At 39.3% G+C, this 21,183-nt stretch overlaps 1 protein-coding gene across 1 annotated transcript; it reads right to left on the bottom strand.

Moving 5' to 3' along the window:
* Positions 1-534: 534 nt before the first annotated feature.
* On the bottom strand, positions 535-20,818 carry LOC139700882 (circadian clock-controlled protein daywake-like). The gene is made up of 6 exons (XM_071599318.1): positions 20,522-20,818; positions 17,473-17,565; positions 8,401-8,548; positions 5,812-5,945; positions 1,011-1,163; positions 535-860 (listed from the first exon to the last, which is right to left on the bottom strand). The coding sequence occupies exons 1-6, from the start codon at positions 20,589-20,591 to the stop codon at positions 709-711; spliced, it is 750 nt and encodes a 249-aa protein (XP_071455419.1). The 5' UTR covers positions 20,592-20,818; the 3' UTR covers positions 535-708.
* Positions 20,819-21,183: the final 365 nt, after the last annotated feature.

Here is a 21,183-nt window from a genome sequence, read left to right as displayed (position 1 = left end):
CGGATAGATACACTGTGGCTGTATACAATGCTAGGGGATTAAAGAAGCAGGTGCAGCATAGTGAAAAAAGATAAGAGGGGAACAAAGATTATAGAGAAAAGTGTATTAGGTTCATAGGAAATTAATACCATCAATAAAACATTTTCTAACAAATATGTATTTTTTTAATGACCAAACCGCCCTTGCTTTTCAAATGTGCCTTCTAATTCAAGGTGTGTTGAATCATCACAGGAAAAGGTAGCCTTTTTTTATTTTTCCATTTAAATATTGTAATTTTCTTGATCAATGTATGGGAAACCTATGCAGAATATTTATCAAAAGTAATTGAAATTGTAAACTAATTGACAGGAAACATCTGCGAAGGACAAAGAAGTTCATTTCATTCACGCCTAATACACATGATTGAGCTTTTTAGACTTTTCCTTCCCATTTTGTTTTTGATAAAATTTAGTATCACTCTTAAGAACAGGGATTTGGTAGAAACATCAAGCTCCTTCCACATAAAAATGATAATTTAATTTATTATAAAAATTTATTTATAAAAATTTACATAAAGGAACATCAAAATGGTATTCATATCATGGAAGCATGATTGTGAAAAATTGCGATGAAGGCTCTCATTCCTTGATGGAAAGTGAACCGATTTTAGATGAGATTAATGAGTAACAGGGTCATTAGGGTCAAACATTTTGTTCATTTGCGAATTCTTCATGGAGGGAGAATTGTATCATAGGGCAGTGAGGACAGAATTCTGTTGGCAATCTGCTGAACAATTGCATTCGCGGTCTCCTCAACTACGGGGTTGACGACATCCAGCACTTGCCTCCTGTTATTCTCCACAAAGTCTGCTGTTGTTGAAGCTAAAAGGATAATCAACCAATTTAAGTAGTAGTAATAATAACTTGGAGAAAGGTAATGGAAATATTAGAACTGTAGGTACCAATGACTATGATAGCATTAAAATCATAATTTGGCAAATTGTGCATTAGTCGCATATCATGAGTACTTACCAATGAGATCATTTCTTTGATTATTTCCACCTGACAAGTCAACTTTTGTGTCACCAACTTTGATCTTGGAAACAACATCGGCTACTTCAAAGTACTTCTTTCCACGTTTGTCTACCAATTTTCCATTCATTTTGAGGTCAGCACGTACATCAGCTGGGAAAAAACAACAGATTTTTTAATTAATTTAAATCACTGTAAGTTATGAGAAGGTTGCTGTGGGGGTATTTTGTTAAGATATCTAATGCCTGTTTAATAAAAATAGCACTTTACATGGGAAAATTTCAATATTTTTGAAGGTGAATTTTCATTGTTTTATGTGCATAGTATAAGAAGGTACGGGTACATCTGGTTGGTTTCACTTCCACTAGTAAAATATCATTTATTTCTTCAATTCTCTAATCCAGGTGCTTTACTTAAATAAAATGAAGACCATAACGTGATGAAGGTTAGGCCTAGAAACTTCATCGTGTACGGGTGTAGGTGGCAGTTGGCAGGAATTTGCTCAGTCTACGACCTCTGGTGATGGGACTGTCAGCCTTTACAGTGAGTACAACATTGTATTTCATGCCTAATCATTTGTTGGTATCAGACTTGAAGTAAAGATAGCATGAATATTTCCAAGCATGTATTTTGTGGTAGGAAATAGGGGCTAGAATAAAGTAGTTTCTAAGTTTCAATTCACCGAGTATCCTCTGCACAGGGGTGAGGGAATATTACAGAGAAACCTGTCTCTCCAAGGTATCAAACTTGGTTTTTGATATGGCAGACAATTAGATAACCCACAACACCAATCTTGTCTAATATGCCATTGCAACATGTCTTTATTTAAAATCAGTTTCCTCATCTTAGTACCTTATATACTTCATTTAATGCCTTACATACTTTATTTATAGACATTCACACATACCCATGAAGAATCCATATTCATGCCATTTTAAATTGCATTGGCACATCGGAGGTCAACTATGTTGCTAAGGAAACCTCATTTACTTTTTATCAATTTTTTCAATGCCATTATAAGAACACAATGGTCTCGAAAAGCTTTTTTTTGGTTTTCGTATTCATTTTCTTGAAGATGATTTTTATTGACCCATTGTTCTATGCATTGAATTTAATTAAAATGCTTTTAATGGGTATAGCATTGAAAAAAGAAAGCAAGGCAGCCTTTGCATGTTATAAAAATTAGATTACAGTAATTTTTTGCATTAATTTACAACTGTTAAAATTCAATTTATCTATTGATCCTAGGGTAGTCATAATTTTTTTTTTTCGCCATGAATATGGGAGAATTGTCAACCAGTTTCCATATTTTTTTCAAATCTGAAGAAAGTGCTCTCATAATTTTCAATTTTGCTCATAGTATAGTGCCTACTGAGATTTGCCATTAAAATAACCTTTAAAATGTTATAATAAGCCTGCTTTGAAGCACATGATAAATGTGCCTATTGTTTATGCATTAAATAGGAAATTTCAAGGAATTTATCAGATTATTATCATTTATCAACTTTAATAATATTGTAAAAGGAATTATTTTTGTAGGACAAGTAAACACATTGCTCACAATTAGCTTTAATTTAGATCACAAAGTAATTATTAACCGCCTATTGAACAATTTACCATTATAATTTTCATCATTTGCAGTTTTATCTAATAGGAGTTTTGAGATGCCTGGATGTGGGACGTGATGTTTACATACATAGTATCAGTTCACTGAGTTAAAAGACATCATTTATCTTCCAACCAAGTTTATTAGGTACACCTAGTTTCAACTAGTCGTGCCTAATAAAATTGGTGGAAAGATAAATTGTGTGTTATACTTCAGTGATAATGGATTTCTACACAGTTAAGCCTGAAAACATAGCATATATGGTATCAATTTCCTGAAAGTCTGGTGTGATTGATTTTATCAAGTGGTTAGTATGAGCTGACATTCTGGATTTACCCCAAGGCTATTTGAGGAAATGCCTTTACTTTATTGTTTGCCAGTGACCCAAAGAATACTAGGAAAATTCAGGGAATTTCGTGCAAATTGAAGAACTTTTGTAGGAAGTCTGGGATTTTTTCAAGAGATATAAAAATTTTTTTTGATACATTTCAACAATTTTTTTTCCTTTTTGAACGATGAAAACTTGCAATATGATAATTATTAAGAAGGAATGACCATACATGACCTATAAACATTGTTAGACTGCAATTATCTAGTGGAAGTAGCTACTTAATGAGTTACTTAATGAGTTGGATGGGGGATTGTTATGGGTGTGGAAATGGAGGAGACCCCTTCCCATACTCCATTCATATCTCATGTACCGCTCATGTAGCTAATTCATGTCACTCATTGATGATACTCATTTATTGCAGTCTAGAACCATGAAATTCTACACCATAGCTTAGAATGCAATAACCTTCTGTGGAGGGTGAGTTGGGCATAAGGAGGGCTGGTACGCAGAAGATGAGATGCGTTTTATCTCGTCATCCCATTAGCTTTCTCGTGAATCGACCCAGATTTCATAAAAATTCTTGATTGTTTTGCCAGGCACTCGAGCGTTAATGTTCATCATTACTACCTTGAAGACTTGGTGTGCACCGCATTGATTCTGAATTTTTTCGGACCGATTTGGATGATGGAAACTGAAACACAAGGCATTCCTTTCCATTTGTATCACTTAGCTTTTCCTTCGAGACTTGTTTTGAAAGTCGGGGAAAAATAGCGCCGGACACAAGCTATTGTTTGACGCCGTATTTTTTGTATGCTAGGTTTTTTATTTTCTCTTAGACGGGACGGTACTGTCTTGAGGTAGTGTCCTATTTCACCCTGTAGAGGGCGAAACATTTTATTTCCCATCGATTCTCCCCGCCAACTTGTCGACTGTTCGAAAACTTTCGCTTTTTTACTCCGCTCCTTAAATTTTCAAAGAATAAATGGTCGGACGGCAGTGGACCGTTTCCCCTTGGGCGCGCGCCGCTCTAGATCCATAATGAAGTGAGAGGGCCGGCAATCGGACACTCTGTGCCCAATACGTAAATCTTCTGAATTTGGAAATGCGGTATCTTGTGATTGCCCGTCGGTCACTCGAGTGATAGCCAATAATTTCTACCTCGAGCGTTTGATCAAGGAAACCGAGATAGGCGGTAAAAGTTTGTCAACCTTTGAAATTTTCTTTTTCAAATCAATTAGCCTCGGACTTGACTGTAGCGTGGAAATTTTATGCCTTGAAATTCGAATACGTTATCTGCGTTTATTTGGCCCAGGTTTTGAGTCAAAAGACTTCCCCTCTACTTCCTCACCCTAGCCTAGCACTTCCTCATCTGTTTTCCTCTCTGTCCACTTATCCAACCTTCTCCACATCCACATTTCAAAAGCCTGCAATCTACGCTTATCATCCTGCTTTAATGACCATGTTTCCGCGCCGCACAAAACTACGCTTCACATCAACATTTCGACGAGCTCTTTCTTAACATACTTAATCAACGTTTTAGTCACCAATTTCGTCCGCCTTCAGAAATCTTCTTTGCCTAACGCAATTCTTCTCTTTATGTCCCTTCTACTCTGGTCGTTTTGGTCCAAAACGCTTTGGAGATACGTTCACCTGCTCGCGTCTTTAACCTCGTATTTTAACGTTTAACATAGGCTTTCTCTTTCTCAAAAACAGCATAACCTTTGTTTTGTATTTTACATTTATTCTCATCCCATACCTATCTTACTGGCTTCCAATACACTCAGCAGAGTTCGCAATCCATTGCCTGACTGACAAATTAAAGCTTGATCATCCGCAAACCTATCTGATTTAAAAGTGACATGGCTAATAAAACAACTCAAAAAACTTAATTTTCAATGTCAACCTACCTTTATATGACATAAGTAAAATTTGCTCTCATAATTGAAGTACCTTATATTGTAGTCTTTCCCGAGCAATTTTCCCTTGGGAAAATGGCTAACATGAGAAAATAACATTTTCTTATCCCACTGTTAGCGTGTGTACTCTACTATTACCAAGAGTAAGTAGGCTACTCATTTTATGGTTCTTATTTTCTTTTTCATCACGCGACCGTGTGGAGATACATATTGTTATCTGTATTTCATGCCATCGTATTATTTTATAGGAATATTTTTTCGAGTAGATTTTATATTTTATATAGCCCAATTTAAAAAAAATGAGGATGTATTTGGTATGGTGGGCGAAGAGAGGGGTTTGTTGGGTGAAATCCTATGGAGGCAGGAAAAGTGGATGAAGGGGGTGTTGACCGACAGTGGAATGTTGAAGACTGTAATTGAGGGGAGAATGTTTGGCAAACGAGGAAAGGGAAGGAACAGGATAGGAATGTTGGACGGGAGGAAGGAAGTGCTCAGAGCTGAAGAGGGACCTGATGTAGAGTAGGATGCTGGATTTTGTGTTTTTTTAGGAGTCACAAAATATTTATTTATTTATTTAGTAGCTGTGTCCATCCAAAAACCTACCTTAACCGGTAGATTACCTTGTAATAATGGCCCAATTGAGGTACTAATTGGAATTATTGCAGCCACATAAAACTTAACTTTTAGAACCTAATGTCTAGTAATGGTATCAACAACACGACTCCAGTTTGACTCTCAGCGATATTACTTAATTTAAGGGTTAAAACAGTTAACATCAGTTGTTATTGCTCGATGCACCAGATCGGTAATTATCGCTACGTCGACAATGCGTCCCTTCCCAGGTAGCTCTTTACATTGTGGGTCATGTTGGAAAATTAGTATCGTACACTCGTTGGTTAGGTACAAATGGTTTTCTGGTTTGGGTTTTCTCTTTCGTTTCATACTTACTGATGTTGCCCTTGAAAAGGCCCTTTCCATTCAATGGAACGACTAGGAGTCGACCCTTGATGTCGTAATTCGTGGTGACCTGCAAATGCGGCAGCAGAACGCCCAATTCGATGAGGTTGTTCTTCAGGTCAGTCCTAAAATTTAAGGGAAAAATCACTTTAGACAAACAGCGTAGATATTCAAGTGAAAAGGGTCCACTCACTTTGCCGATAATCTATATTTCATTGGACACTTCTTCGATGATTATTGCAGGAAGTATGATCTGCAAATCTATTATTGCATACCGCGTATCTTCCTCTCTTACCACGTCTGTCATACGAAAGACATACGGGAATCGAGATGGTGCGGGAGCTAACGTACTGGCTTCCCACACAGAGGGCCCGGGTTCGAATCCTGGCGGTGTTGAATATTTTTCAGAGGTATCTCGATCCTTACTTGAGGTGCTTGGTGGAGGGCACTTTGAGTGAGTACGTCGTCCGTCGGATGGGACGTTAAGCTGCGGACCCCGTGGCGCCTTTCGTAGAGTAGGCTTATGCCGACGCCGGGTTTCTCTCCACCCTTCATCCTTTCCTATCCATCCCCTATGGCGCAAATGACCTCAGCTGTCGGTCGCCTCCCCTCAAAACTACTACTACTACGAAAGACATATCCGAGATTGCAATGCTAAGGCAAGAAGAGTATGCAAGTGGACTGCATACACGTAAGGTTGGGAGGAATTGTATTTTAATCCATAGTGATATTTTTAACATAAAAATGTAGTAACTAGGCAATTGGAATGATTATCCCCGGCCGTAATCTTTAGGGTGGGGGGTGCAGGAGTGTGATGAAGGGAAAAAGGGATCCTGTTTAGCCCCCATCCCCATCTTCCCAACGATAGGGAAATCATCCCTATCGTTGATTTCACGGCCGTAGTAACGTTGCGCCAACTTGTATTTTATGCATAACATGTAATAATACATATAATGAACACCTGTCGGAGTCATAGCTATGTGAACTATTGGAAAGTGGGGTAAGACCCAAGAAGGGCGAAGAGGGTTGTTACTCACCACACAGGGACTTTCTCCAATATGGCGCCATTGGAACCTACTGAGAAACCTATAAGCCTATTGCAAAGTCTGCACTATTATCTCGATTTTCTCAGCGTCCGTAGTTTCTGTGCTGACAACAATTTCACCGGCGTTCCAGCTAGCCTTTTCAGATTGATGCTGGCCGTCCTTTTACGTATAGGCTGCTTTATGGCGATGCTGCTCCCTGTTGATCGCTATCAAGCTGCCTCTATAAGGACGACCGACATCGATCAACGCATCGACATTTCGAACTGAAAAAGCTTGCCGGAATGCTGGCGAGGCTGTCGCCAGCACCGATCGCCATGTGCCCGAGAAACGCACGTAATGAAGCCTTCGCAATCGGCGTGTCGCGGGTGGAAGTGAAGCCTTGTCCGTTCCCGTTGGAAAATACACATTTGGTGGCGAGTGGGTGGGGAGATAAGCGCGGCGTTATATTATAATTAACAAGTGCCTTCTTGTCAAATCTCATATCTTGGGAGAAAAAATCAAACTACAAGTTACCAAAGGCGCACGACGGAATACTTTAGATTTTAGAATTACTGCATGATTTTACGAGCCAATAAAATAACAAAAAAATCGTAGGCAAACCAAATTGTGAAATTAGTTAAATAATTTAATTTAGTAATAAATGAAACACCTCTTCGCTTATTTAAATTTATGCACAAATTTATTATACCGACCACGGTTTCGGCACATTGTATTTTCCAAGTTGAGTATTGCCCCACGTGTCAGATCTAATGCATACGTTAAGGAATGGAAATGAAGAGGGAGTGGGGAGAATATTGTAAGAGGGAATGGAGAACATACTTTGGGCGTATAGGAATCGGTACACTGTGTAGTAGTCACCTTGAAAATGACATAGTGAATTGAAACCACGGATCATGCAGAATAAAATTGTGTGAAAATTAATCAATGTGTTTTATTATTGCAAGATGAACATTAACTATTTTCACAAAGTGCCACTCTCAGTTGCTCGACGATGTATATTTTAATTTCATTTCACCAAGAAATTTTGCAAAATAACGCATCAAGAATCACGTAAAAGGTCTTTTGTTGTTAGGCATTAATGGATGAGCACAGAGAAAATAAGACTTCCAGGCGTCAATGAGTTCATGCTCGAAATGAGACAATGTTATTTACTTATTTTGATGGTCGGACGAAGAAAATCTAGCATACTGGTGGTAAAATCTGTCAACATTGTGGACTTACGCTAAAGTGCTAATGAAATTGAGTTTTATGAGCCGTTGCTGTTGAAATGAATAACTTTAAGACTTGATAATTACAAACGAGACAAAAAAACGATCACACTGTGTATTGTTTCCTGATTCGATCAATTAACTCGGGATAATATGTTTGGTTTTCTGTTGACGCAAGTGGAAACAGTTTTCTTTCAACGTTACAGATCAGTTCCATGTCCAACATTATGTTTACTATTTTGCTCTCGTGTTGGTAAACACTTTGAAGCCCCACGCCTGCGGTGCAGGTCAAGCGGGTGGGTGGCAGATGGGTGGGGTGACCTTACCTGAACTTGGTGAGTTGGAACTGTGACGGCCCGTTCACTTTGAGGTTCTTCAGGGTTGCCGAGATTTGCAAGTTATCCGTGTCACGGTCGATCTGCAGGGCGGGGATCGAGAAAGGTTCCAGGGGCGGCGCGTGGATCTGTGGGATGCCTGTCGGGTGGAGGAGGGAAGAAGAAGAGGTGAGATGTTGGAGACAATTAATGCGGAGAGTCCATCAGGACCGCTCCGAAACTCATATGGTTAGGAGTAATTGGACCTACTTGGTCCCCAGCGAGTCAGAGTGTGTTTGACTTAACTTTGGGCCATACGGCGTTTGGCCCGAAGGCCGTAGAACATTCGACCGGCAAGGAGGGCGGTCAAAATTCAGGTCTTAGGAAAGACAACGATGGCACGAGAGCCGAGGAGAATAATACAATGAGTCCTTATTCTACGTCTTAGTGATAAGGAGAGACTCACTTTGGAGTGAAATTTGTTGAGAGACACTCAAAATCCTTGAGAAGCGAATAAGCTCTTTTGATGAAGATTTAGAGTTTCATCGCCATCTGTCCCTTGAAGCTACGCCTTCAAAGAAATTTAGTATTTTGGATCTTATTCCAAAGTACGTAAGTTATCAAATAAAGAATAGTATTAGGCAATCTTCATAACTTCAAAGAATCAATATGTTGAAATATTCATGTAAGCGACACATATAACTTAGGAAAAGATACGTTTGAATTTAGCCTCGATATAAATATGCATGCACTTGGAAGATATTTATGTGTACTTTGCCCTTAGTGAACGAAATGAAAGAGACCTTGGTTTTTTACGCTTCACTCTTTATGGATACTCTAAACGTCTAGAATGAAAAATAAAAATTAATTATGACGGGTTCCATTTGATATCCATGGAAAACATAAAAATGAATCGATAACCGCAAACACCAGTGAGACATTAAAAAACCTGTCATATCGCTTCATCTTTATAATTTATAATTTGTAATTAAACGAAAACATCGTTGCTATAACATTATCGATATAAAGGATATTGTGTTTCCCGACAAATGGTATGGTTCAAGTTCTCTCGGGTTTCCAACCAGGTCAGGTAATTAGCGACCTACGATTTTTTCGACGGCTAACTCTGCCATCATCCTTAGAGCTTCGAGTGTCTGGTTTGAATACGTATCAACTCTACCCGGCTGGAAACGCGAAAGAGCTTAATCCATTTTCGATATATGTACAAGTATTAGACGATTCCTTCCATTTTCATTTGTTTTACTCCGCTGGTAATTTTAAGTACGAATTGCATTCCTTCCTCTCCCGTGTTGTCTGATCGTCTTTTATTTACGCGATTCATACGAATTGTCACGCAATTCTATTGACAATGACTGAGAAAGTAATTTTGTTGAACTGAGCTGAAAATAGTTCTCATGCGTACGCCTGAAACTGACATTTGACTCAATGGCCTTTAGGTTGGCGCCCCAATACTCAGAATAGTATGGGGTAATGACTTCGCCATTGGACAAACGCTACTTTTACCATCGGGGCCCAGATTAATCCTGCAGGAGTGAGAATAGCAAGCGAAAATTGTAAATACGAGTATGTGGACATATCTAAGTTCGAAAAGAACCAGAAGCTCGGTGGTTTAGATTGTGGTCGATGTGAATTTTGAATAATTAAAAATCAATGATGTTAATATAATTAATATACAATGGGGAACCTTAGTTAAGCCCGTGAACTGAAGAAATTTACGAGGTGGCGAATAAGTTGTTCTTCATTTAAGTAAATATATAATTCAGAATAACTGGAGAATTTTTTTCGACTAAGGTTTGCGACGGGGAGGGAGAAAGTTGGACCCTAGACTTAAAAAGGGCTGTTGATGATGTTCTCTTGTACAGCTGTTAGTGATGTGGTTCTCATATACAACTCTTATTCCTGCGTTTATCTAAATACTAGTTCTGCAGGGATGTTATATGTGCCCACATCCTTGTTCAATTTCATCCTTTAACACCTTTTATATCTCGCAACAGAGTAATTTCAGACCTAGGCTATCCTCATGGACGTCATAATCTCTATTTCAAAATCTGTTAGTCTAATATATTCACCATACAGTACTTCTTTGTATGATTTCCATCTAGCTTGATTTTTTTCTGGTTCGATCAATAAGACTCTTGTTGCGTATCTGAGAGTGTACACGGATTTCCCTCCCTATATCTTGGCAGTTTCTTCACCTAATGGTGGAGCATACATTTCATCCCCTCCATGTATCCTCACACTGCCTTTCTGTTGACTTTTCTTTCGCCACAATAACTTTTATCCTTATTTATTATTTATATACCAACTCTTTTTTTCTTCTTCTCTGTTTACGATCTTCAATCTTCCTCTCTCACCCATCTTCCTAATCATCTCTTCTGCAATCCGTGGTTTCTTAATCATTTTTCTATTTACTGTTCGCATTGTTTCATTTGCGGCTATCGTGGTCCATCTTTGAGATATTCCCACCTGTCGTGTACTTTGCCCATTCCTCTAACTTCGCTCAGAATTTTTATTGTCGACTGCTTCCTAGCACTCTTTCGTTTTCGCCCCGTCTCAATCTTTTAAATTTAATTTCCTTCCTATTCTTCCATTTAAAACATATTTTCGTTGACTTTACACTTTATGTGCACTAAACTATGGTTTCAACTCCTAGCCATTCTCTGGAAATTGTTTGGGTTAATGATACCCAAAATATCCCTAACAAAAATATGATCTAGCTGATATTTTCTTTAATCTTCGGGGATTTTTCGCATATTCCTCCTGATATTGTGATTTTTAATCCATGGGTGAGTCTTGATTAAGTCATTCCTTTATCAAAAATATTAATTTTTTTCTCCCGCGGTCATTCCTTGTTGATAAACGATACTCTCCTGCCTCGCTCAATCCCTTATTCCCCCGTCACTACACACCAGTTCCCTATTACTACGATCAAGTGTTTCCTTTCAGTCGTATCCGAAATCATAAACTGTTACTCATCTTATACACTGTCTACTCCAACCTCCATATAATTGCCTATATCTAAACCTAACTAAGAATCATATTCGTCGTTTTATGTATACGCACCACCCTTCTTCCTTTGTTTGTTTCCACTTGACTTCCTAGTACATTTTTGTTGATTAATACTGATATCATCCCTCGCTAGCCTTCTTCTTTGCCCCTCTGTTTTACTCTTCAGCCATCGCTGTATTAATCCCCCATATATTACCATCTCTCTTCGAACAGCACTAGCGAAGTTACAAATCTTTTCAAACTTCCCCTCAGCTTCATTCTAACATTCCAGGTGCTATTGTTAACATTTGAGATCCTATCCTGTCTTCTTTTTTTGCTATTTCTACATAAGAGAGTGGAAGAATCGTTTTTTAGGTTGTTTCAAATGTATCGTTGTCTTTATATATGTAATACCTGTATTACTTATTTCATAACTGATCCTTCGACATTTCTCAGAGTTGATATGCAAGGGAGACTTGGATCTTTCTTTTTAAAGGTCAATTTGTTCTTTTTCTCACGGCTTTTTAAATTTTGTGCAATTCAAAATGGAAAAAAATATTGACAAATTGCCAGCCAGTGAAAAAAATAAAAATTGGGTCAAAACAATGATTCGGGGTCAAATCTCGGGGCGATATAGCAGGTTCTTTTTGGTTTCACTTTTTGGAAGGCAGTCATTGAGAAACAGTCACAACAGTTTCTCCTTTTGATGTTTTTGTTCTTATTTGCATATTTAATGCAGGTCGCCATTTCTTCCTTGCTCCATTTATTAATTTGAAATGTCATATCTACATGCTACCAATTGCTGGGTGCATTCTTTGCCTTCCACCGTTGAATTCTCTCTCTATTCTGTCAGTTCTCTGCTAAAATTGACTCGAAAATGCGTAAGCGAATCGTTATGTGTGAGAAATATTTACCGTTATGCTTTCTTTTATAATGTGCATAACCTTGCCTAGAGTGTTTCACGGGTTGAGAATTTGTTTTTTTCCCAATATTTTTGACGCATTGTTGGCTTATTCGTTAGAAACTTAATCTGGTATTCAAACCCGTCGTTTTCGTATGTCGTTTCCCACGTATGTCGTAACATACGTGGGGAAGATTTTAAGATTTTATTCTTAATAACTTCCCGCTCTTAATGGTCTAGTATACAACAGAAAATCGTTCACTATGACAAGACAAAGGTGTTGGAGTTTACGGCATGCGAATTACCAATCTGAATATCTTTCCTTAGAACGTCCTATCCAGTGGCAACCAACAGCTTTTCAGGGATGACATGACTATTCCGTGTGTTGTCCCAAACGGTTATTTTGTCTCGAAATATCCCCTTTGAGGGATTTAGATGAACAGAGATATAATAGAGGAGTATGATAGGAGAACGTTAGAATTTTGACGTGTTAAGAGTTGTTGATTGGCATTATATTCCCACGTAATCTAGGATTTTTATGTGAAAGTGCTAGTGTGAAAGTGACGTCCTCGTTTGCTGATCCAAAGTTACCGGGTGCTATTCCCGCCTGGGTGGATTTTCTTACGCTTAGGGTTTGGCTTTTTGTCATTGTACACCTTGTCATTTATTGCTTAAAAGTACTAAGCAAGTATGCTGGCCGAATTGGCATTTATTGGATTAGCAGTTAAAAAATGATAAAATTTGCTGCGTCAACCGAGGTTATATTTTCGCAGGGTTGGGATTCACTTATAGGCTGAGGGAGGGAGATGCATGCATAGCACCTTAGTGCAATACTAGGGAGTCGCATGGAAGAAACATTGGGGCCGCAAAATGGCGAAGTCACATTCGAAATGTGCCGAACTGCATTCATGAAACTTGTCTTCATGGAACGTACGTTCGGGAAATATTCGCATGAAAAAGTTAAAGTGGCGGTGCGGTTTCACGCTAGTTACCTCTCGTCTTGAACATTTACTGGGAATTCGAGACCCTGATAAGGATCTGAATTAAACCAAATGCTCGAAGAAACTCATGTTTCATTGGTAAACTTATGTTTCGCTCGAAATATATGTATAAAATGGATTACGGCTTTCGTGTGGAAAGCAGTACGACATTTAAATATGTTTGGTGATCTTTGGAAAAATTTTATTTTGCTTTTCCGAAACAGGAAATTTGAAATTGATTTTTGTGGGAATTATTTTATAATTTTAAAAATAACTACTTTAATTATGCTCTGTTGATGAATTAAAAAAATATCAGTTTAACGGAGTGTTAGAAATATATGTTTTTAATTGAGAAGACCCTATTTCCAAACATCCCGCTTCCAAATACGATGTCTAGATGTCTGTTGAATCAGTGTATACATTAAGTCCTTAGATTTTTTTTACAATGGCGAACGAAAAGTTTACGGTTTAAAATGAGCAAAAGTGAAGTTATATTCCTACAAAATGAAAAAATAAATTGAAAGTTCGAGAGTTACTTTCGGTATTTAAAATCAGCATTTCGTTTTTTTCTCGTTTCTTTCAATTGCATGCCTTTTCCCGAAACCAAGCACCTTTTGTCATGAAATCAGTTCCTTATTTCTATGTCAAGGACCAAACATTTCTTCTCGATCGTGTGTCGAAAATGCGCGCGAGTGGGCACCTCAACCAATCATAGCCCCAAGACAGTGAAGGGAGAAGGAAGGAAGGAAATTTGAGAAACTATCTAGCATAGACCTTAGCATATATTATTGCATTGATGTTGTCTGATCACGCTTTATAATTACTTTTTTGATGCTGTCAAGCAGCAAATTATTTTTATTATATGAAAATACTGATAATATTGTAAATATTATAATATTTAAGCCGGTAGTCTACTGCACTAGCAGTAGCAGTGATTTAGGGGAGGCGACCGACTGCTGAGGTCATTTGCACCACTAGCGTTTGTTAAATAATTTGGTAGTGGTTAGATTTTCAGGGATTTGTTGGAGTAAATGTGGAGAGAAACCTGGCGTCGGCATGTCGACGCTTTACGACAGGCTCCAATGGGTCCCACAGTTCAACTTCCCACCCGGCGGGCAGCGTTCTCCACTTGTAAAGTGCTCTTCACAAAGCAGCCCAAGTAGGGATCAGGATATCACTGAAATATCCTGCCACCATACTGAGATTCGAACTTAGTCCCTCGGGGTGGGAAGGCAGTAAATTAGCCACCGCCACCAACCTGATTCCCCTACTGAAATAAAGATTTCTCAATATAAACTAATAATTTTTACTTTTAGATGGAAAGAAAATGATTCAATTCTCAAGGTATGCATTAGCTAGAGTTTAATTCGCGGTTAAATAATAAATAAACCGTTGCACCACTTAAGCACGTAAACTATAGCAAAAAGATGCAGTCGCGGAGGGTGGGTCACGTCGTTTCTTACATTCTGAGAAACAAGTTTTTTGAGGATTGGTTTGTATTATATATATGTATAGTATATAAAAACCATGTTATATATGTATGTATATATATATATATATATATATATATATATATATATATATATATATATATATATATATATATGTATGTGTGTGTGTGTGTGTGTGTGTGTGTTTGTGTGTGTGCGTGCGTCACAAAGGCCCTACACGATTTAAGCAAACTTTTCATATCAATCCCCAAAAAACTCATTTATGAGAATATGAAGATCAATCAGAAGTTCTCCTTAATTCGCATTTTTTTACTTTTCGATGATACCAACATTATCCAAAGGGTAAAAATATCCAAAATAAGAGTAAAGTTTACCCCGTATGATTGAAATGAATCTTATATATGTAATAAATTGTTTCTATGCTTTATGGCATAAATATTTAATAACATAGGTTTGATTACTGATATTATTTGCAGAATATTTCATAATATCACCTAGGGTAAATTTGGACATTATTTGGTTTACCTTATTTTTCCTGTTGCTTAAGCAACAATACGGAGTGACAAATTGCGGGGAAGGTTTTAATGGGTGTTTACTATAATCGCCTGCGTATCTTGTTGGAGGCTTTCTGAGGCTTTTACGGCGATCTCAAGGTAAGGGTGATCATGGCGCGGCGTGGGGAGTAGGAGGGATAAAGAGGGAGTGAGAAGTACCTCGGTAATCGCTTAATGTTGCAATCGGTGGAGGCTCACATAACCCAATGTCACGGAATATAGTATACGAGGGTAAGTCAATAAATAACTCGCAAAACGGAACAGAGGCAATAATAATCAAAGTAGAGTCCTGATATTTATATCGCTTTTCTAGATGTTCACCCTGTACATTCAGACACTCACCCCATCTCAATACAAGTCCTCGATTTCCTGCAGCGAAGAAGTCTTTTGATTGCTGTCGCAGTTAACGAGTAACCTTAAGGGCCTACTATGGCATCATCTTTTCCACAACGTCGGCCACCCAAATGACTTTTTAGGGGCCTGAACCGGTGAAAATCTCTGGGGGTTCTAAACCTTCCCAATGAAGTGTTCGTAACATCTTCCGAATTCATCTTGCTGACGTTTGCGACTTATTTAATGACCTGCCCTCATATTAGATGCTTCGCTTGATGACGACACCATGAACAGGAAATGCACGCAAAAAATGCCATAGAAAATAAAAAGCTATTGAACACGGGTCCTCGATGTGGAGGACCGGAACATTGATATGAAGCCATTCTTTGTTAAAATCTAGGAGATTTTTTTTTAATATTTCAAAATTCGCGTTTCGATCACTATGTGTTGTCCGTGGCTTTCAGTCTTGACCAATGGAAAGTCACTATTCTTTAGGAGCATCTGTAAGCTGGCTGGAAACTCATCTCTCACACGTTTCAATGTACTTTAAATGGTAATTAATGATATTATGAACATTTATCATCAACAATTATCATTATCATGAACAACGTTTTAACATCAATTCTTCTGTTATCTTGAATAAATCCATCAACACTCGATTCCAACGGGAGACCAGAAACTTCGACTGGACGTCCACTTCGGTATTCATCACGCACACTTGCTCGGCCACTTTTGAACCAATAAACCAACTTGTCAACATTCTCTCGATTCATATAACTTTTCCCGTATTGTATCAATATCTTAGAAATTATTTCAATTGGTTTTACACCTTCTTCGACTAAAAATCTAATGACAGAGCGCTGCTCTTCATAGGTGCAATATTCTAGTGGACTTGACAAAGTGAATTGAAGATTTTGAGGTTATGTTGGCAAAAAATAATCAAAAATGTAAATCAAAGCTCATCCTGAGGTAGCCAACTAGTGCCCCTGAAAAAATGGTAAAGATTCATGGAATAGTTTTAAAATGAGAGTATTTGTCTCTTTACTTATTGAATGACCCTCGTACATTCTTTTTAAAGCACTGATGCTTCCCTGGATAGTACCACCATTGCCAGGCAGTGAACGCTTGAAGTTAATCAAAACAGTGTCGTTACTTTATGATTTGTGCGGCAGTACTTTCTCGCAGAAGCGGGTGTACGACTCCTCGAGGGTTGCACCCCGGGGGGGGGGGGCAGCGGCGGGGTCGGCCTTCCGGGGTGATCGTTCAGCGAAAGTGAGGCAGCGACGCGGAAGAGTTAGTTCACACGTTTCTCACTAGAGCGTCGAGGCTCGTTTCTCGCGATGATTGCTTCCGAGGGAGGAGATCTTCAACCCTCAATTGTTGCCGCGGGAAATTTGTTGACATCACGTGAGAAATCTGTCGGGTGGGGCGGGAGGGTTGGGTCGGCCCATTCGCCCTTCCAATGTAGGTCACGAGTTGACCTTTCTCTCTCGGTCTCGGCTGCCCTCCCGGGGTTTTCCTCGTTCGTGGTCCTTGTTAAATTACCCAGCCGATGCGCCCAACCAACCGCGACAGGTAAGGTTGTCCCCCAATACGTTACCTTTCGACCCAACCTAGATTGACCCTCTTTTGCTTATAGGCATAAATCTTATTCTCAACGAATGGAAATGAGGTTTATTTTTTTAAAACAGCTTATATAAACGTGGTCTGAGCCAGGAGTCGTTAAATGCTCGTCATTAGTTTTGCTGTTATACGTAAAAAAAATTAAAATAGTGATTCTTGCTGAAGTGATAACAATCACGGTTATGCAAATGAATAATGTTGAGTTAGCTCGAAATGGGTGACTTTTCACTTACCTTTAGCTAGCTGTGGCCGGATGGATTCGATTAACCTCATGGAGCAAGAGTCGAAGTTCGGGTCGCTCCGCTTGCAGAATTGCAGGTACGACGCTGTGAATGAAGAAATATATGGATACAGTATTTTACTTTTTAAAGATATGTTCATGGCAATTTAAATAATCATAAATTAATTCAAATAGCGATAACTTTCAATAACCTTGGATCTTCTTGTACAATTAATAGTATTTATATTTTAACAAAGAATTTACTGAGACTTAATCGACAATTTAACTGCAGCCCAGTGCTGCAGGAAAAATACCTTCATGCCGTAAGCCCCAATAAAATGTAGTTAGTGAAAACTTGGGGCTTAGGCAAAGATTCGCCGTTTCCTTTTTTGAATTCACTACGTGCAATTATGAATCTTGGAAGTAGTTTTTAATTTAAGCCATGGGAGATTTCGATGTTAATTTTAACACAAATCCGGTTCTTAGATAGAAATAAAATCAATATTTTGTTTAAATATGAAATACATCACAGAATAGTTTACAAATTATAGTATTTTGATGGAATACGGCAATGAGAAATACAAATGTATTCATTTTCATTTAATGTGACACAATAATGCGGCAGGCACCAGTCGTGTTGAGTCGTCCACCTTGGAGGAGGCTGTTCTTCAATCGCCGTGAAGCGACTTTCGCTTTCCGCGGTCCTGATCTACCTAGTAAGTTGGAGCCTCTTGTATAATTAATTTGACGTCAAATTTCAACGCCGAAAAGTTGTCATGAAGTGTCAGAGATTTTTCTACCTCCGTCCGAACATACAAGGGTGTTCCTATTTTCGGACGAATTTTGTATGCTTATACAGTATATCTGACTGCAATGGATGAATGGTGCTTCAAATGGTAATTTTCACGTTTTTTTCCCTACAGAAAAGGTTAGTGCATACGTATCTCGTGAATGCAATCGGGTGTTGGGGTGTGGGGAGGCGGGAAAGCATTGCTGGGGCAAAACCTCGGGGGTCATTAAACGCCGTCCAGTCGAGAGCACAGCTTTCTCGCGCCCCTGAGTCGGTCCGAGGCAGCTCTTTTCGTTGCCTGAGACGGCGTGCGGGTAATTTTTGTACCAGCACCACAGAAAGTGAGCGGAATGAAAAAAACGCACCACTGTTTCGCTGTGGCAATGGTTTCGGAGAAAGCCGATGCAGTAGAAATAAGAGGAAAGAAGTCCTCACCCGCTGCAATCCCTTCCCGTGTAAACAACCAGTTGGAGAACTGGGAGGTTTCAGAACAAAGTAGTTGGTCATTCGTCGGTCAAAGTTCACTCAAGCCCGCCGTGTAAAAGTATAATGGTGAAAGATGCAATATTTGTTCACGCTGTTATCTCCTTAAGTGGGCGTCATGTTCAGCTAATTCATCGTGGGAATCGAGAGAAAACACCAGAATTTACGTTAATGGTAGAGTTTAATTGGGCACAAATTTTTCAGCTTTAATACTGTTATCACAAAGAAGCTTGCAATGCCACCACTAGGGTGCGTGGCCAGGGTGATTACAGATCGGACTACTTTTCATCCTAAATACTTCCCCCCCTCCCTAGCGCGGTCGGACGTTATTTTGAACCCCTATCGTTAGTGGGAAAAATGACATCTTAATGACTATCTGTTCTACACTTAATCTCTCAGATTTTATTGGCATGATCTCTCCTACTCTATTGCCATACTAATTAATTAATACTTTCGACAAAATCCCTAAAATGACATCCTTCCAATTCGTGCTAGAGATTTAATTTGTAATTTGATCTTTGCTCCATTCCCAACCTAGCTCCTCGAATAATGAATAACTGATCGTAGCACTTTTCCACTCGATACATTTTTTTTTATATTTTACGACCGGGTTTCCATGTACAGGTATTACATCATCATGAGGTGATCCTTCCACCATATCACGCCTGAAGCTACTCAGTTCGACCTCTAATAATTTTGATACGCTGCTCATTTTTTCTCAACAACGTTTTACAAATCTAACTCCTCTACTCTGCACGTATTCTAATTCGGCAGTCAGTCAAACTTCATTTTGGAAAAAGAGAAGTTATATGTATATCTCCTCTGTATCATACGTTTTTTTCGATAATATTGGATCAGTGAGTGCAAATCGATTAATTGAAATGTATTCATTCAATTAGTATCTATAGTTGTCAACTCAATGTCGTCGAAGAGGCAGAAGATGACACTCGCAACGACACGTTTCTATAGTTCTGCACGCTTTGTGCCCTGTTCTTTTCCAGTTCTACGTCTATAAGGATATTAATACATTTATATTACATGTTTTAATCAGAATTTTCGATTAGGAATTACTTAGTGTTGATACGCTGAAGATCTCAATAAAGTTGTCCCGCCACAGATCAGAGATATCCCAGGTTTTTCCCAGATTTTTCGGTTGCCATAACTTCCTCGGAAACCATAGGCGGCACAGGGAAAACATCTGGCCTCTCCACCCTGATGAGTAAAGTTCACGCGGCGTTGGGCATAGTCCTGGGCGAACTTTACCATCACTTACCAAACCGACCTTCGGTTTGATAGCTGTGTTCATTGTTTTTTTATATGAATAACAAAGAGGTAAGGTTGAACGGAATATTAAAAAATTGCAATTACTGATTTATAAATGATAATTACTAAAAAAAAGTGTTAGAAATATATTACCAATCGAAAGCTTAATATATGGACAGGGAAAACTGAGGAATATGTTATGCGGTATTAGCTCTAACCAGGAATTCTCTTGGGACTGAGGCATCTCTCGTGTGCAGAATAATTGTTATAGCATGTTGCCCGAAAGAAAGGATATCGAGGGTTTCATTCCATTCACCGGCGTAGCAGTTCTTTCGATGCCCTGAAAAGCTGTTTAATCGGGAAATCTAAAAAACTCCTCAAATATATAATAGTTTGACGGACTGAAGACTTTTCAGCACATTAACTATTTGTGCGAAAAACGACAAAGAGAAAACTTCATAGTTCTCCTGAAAAAGTGATGTTTTCTTCTCACACCTGTTTGACATGAAGATCTCGAGATACTCACGGAGTTTCTTAGTGGCACCGCTTGATAGCGACACCAACGCCAGGAGCACCAACGCCGAGCATGCCTTCATGGTGGGTGCCGTGGTATTCTCACGTTGAAATCACTTCCACGCCGTGTGACGCGAGGATCGGTTTACTTGGGGCTGCCTTGCGGCGGTGGTGCTGGGCGGGAGGGTTTTTCCCGGATGGCCTCGAGGTGATCAGTGACGACGACGGGCGTCGGGTGATACGAATCCCTCGTGCGGACGGATGAGGTGCGCGCTTGGTGCTCCCGGGGCGCGGTCTCTCGCTACGAATCCTCGCGGTGGTTTGACGAGGCCGAAACTCTCACTCTCCGTATTTATACGCGGAGTCTTGGCGGCGCGGGGTCCGGAGGGTGGGGAGGCCGCCGTCGCGGGTTCCTTCCCTGTCAGGCGCAGGAACTCCTCAGGGCGAACCAGCAGCACTCTCCCCCTCTGTCCTCTCCGCCGCGCAATTCATCCTCCAGGGGAAGCAACCCCTCCGACTTGCATATCTGTTCTCCCCGTGCAAGATATCCGTCTCTGCAAAGCGGTTTTTTTCCGTCTTGTTGTCTGTTGCCCGTGCGTGTTGTGAAGCAGGTAGTGGACGGCCTGCATACGTTATCACGACCTCGATTTAGAGACGTGTAATTCACTGATCCGC

Source organism: Hetaerina americana, unplaced genomic scaffold (assembly GCF_022747635.1).
Source record: "Hetaerina americana unplaced genomic scaffold, ioHetAmer1.1.p SCAF_11, whole genome shotgun sequence".
In the NCBI taxonomy this organism is placed as follows: domain Eukaryota; kingdom Metazoa; phylum Arthropoda; class Insecta; order Odonata; family Calopterygidae; genus Hetaerina; species Hetaerina americana.
Note: the sequence above shows the minus strand (reverse complement) of the source record. Positions and strands in the feature narration are given on the sequence as shown.

Bases quoted from the DNA above. Each gene is read 5' to 3' on its own strand.
- LOC139700882 (XM_071599318.1), bottom strand. From the start codon at position 20,591: ATGAAGGCATGCTCGGCGTTGGTGCTCCTGGCGTTGGTGTCGCTATCA. The intron at 17,566-20,521 runs GTGAGTATCTCG...CTTCATTCACAG, and splicing joins CGGTGCCACTAAGAAACTCC to CGTCGTACCTGCAATTCTGC. The intron at 1,164-5,811 runs GTAAGTATGAAA...GTTTTTTCCCAG, and splicing joins CCTTTTCAAGGGCAACATCA to CTGATGTACGTGCTGACCTC.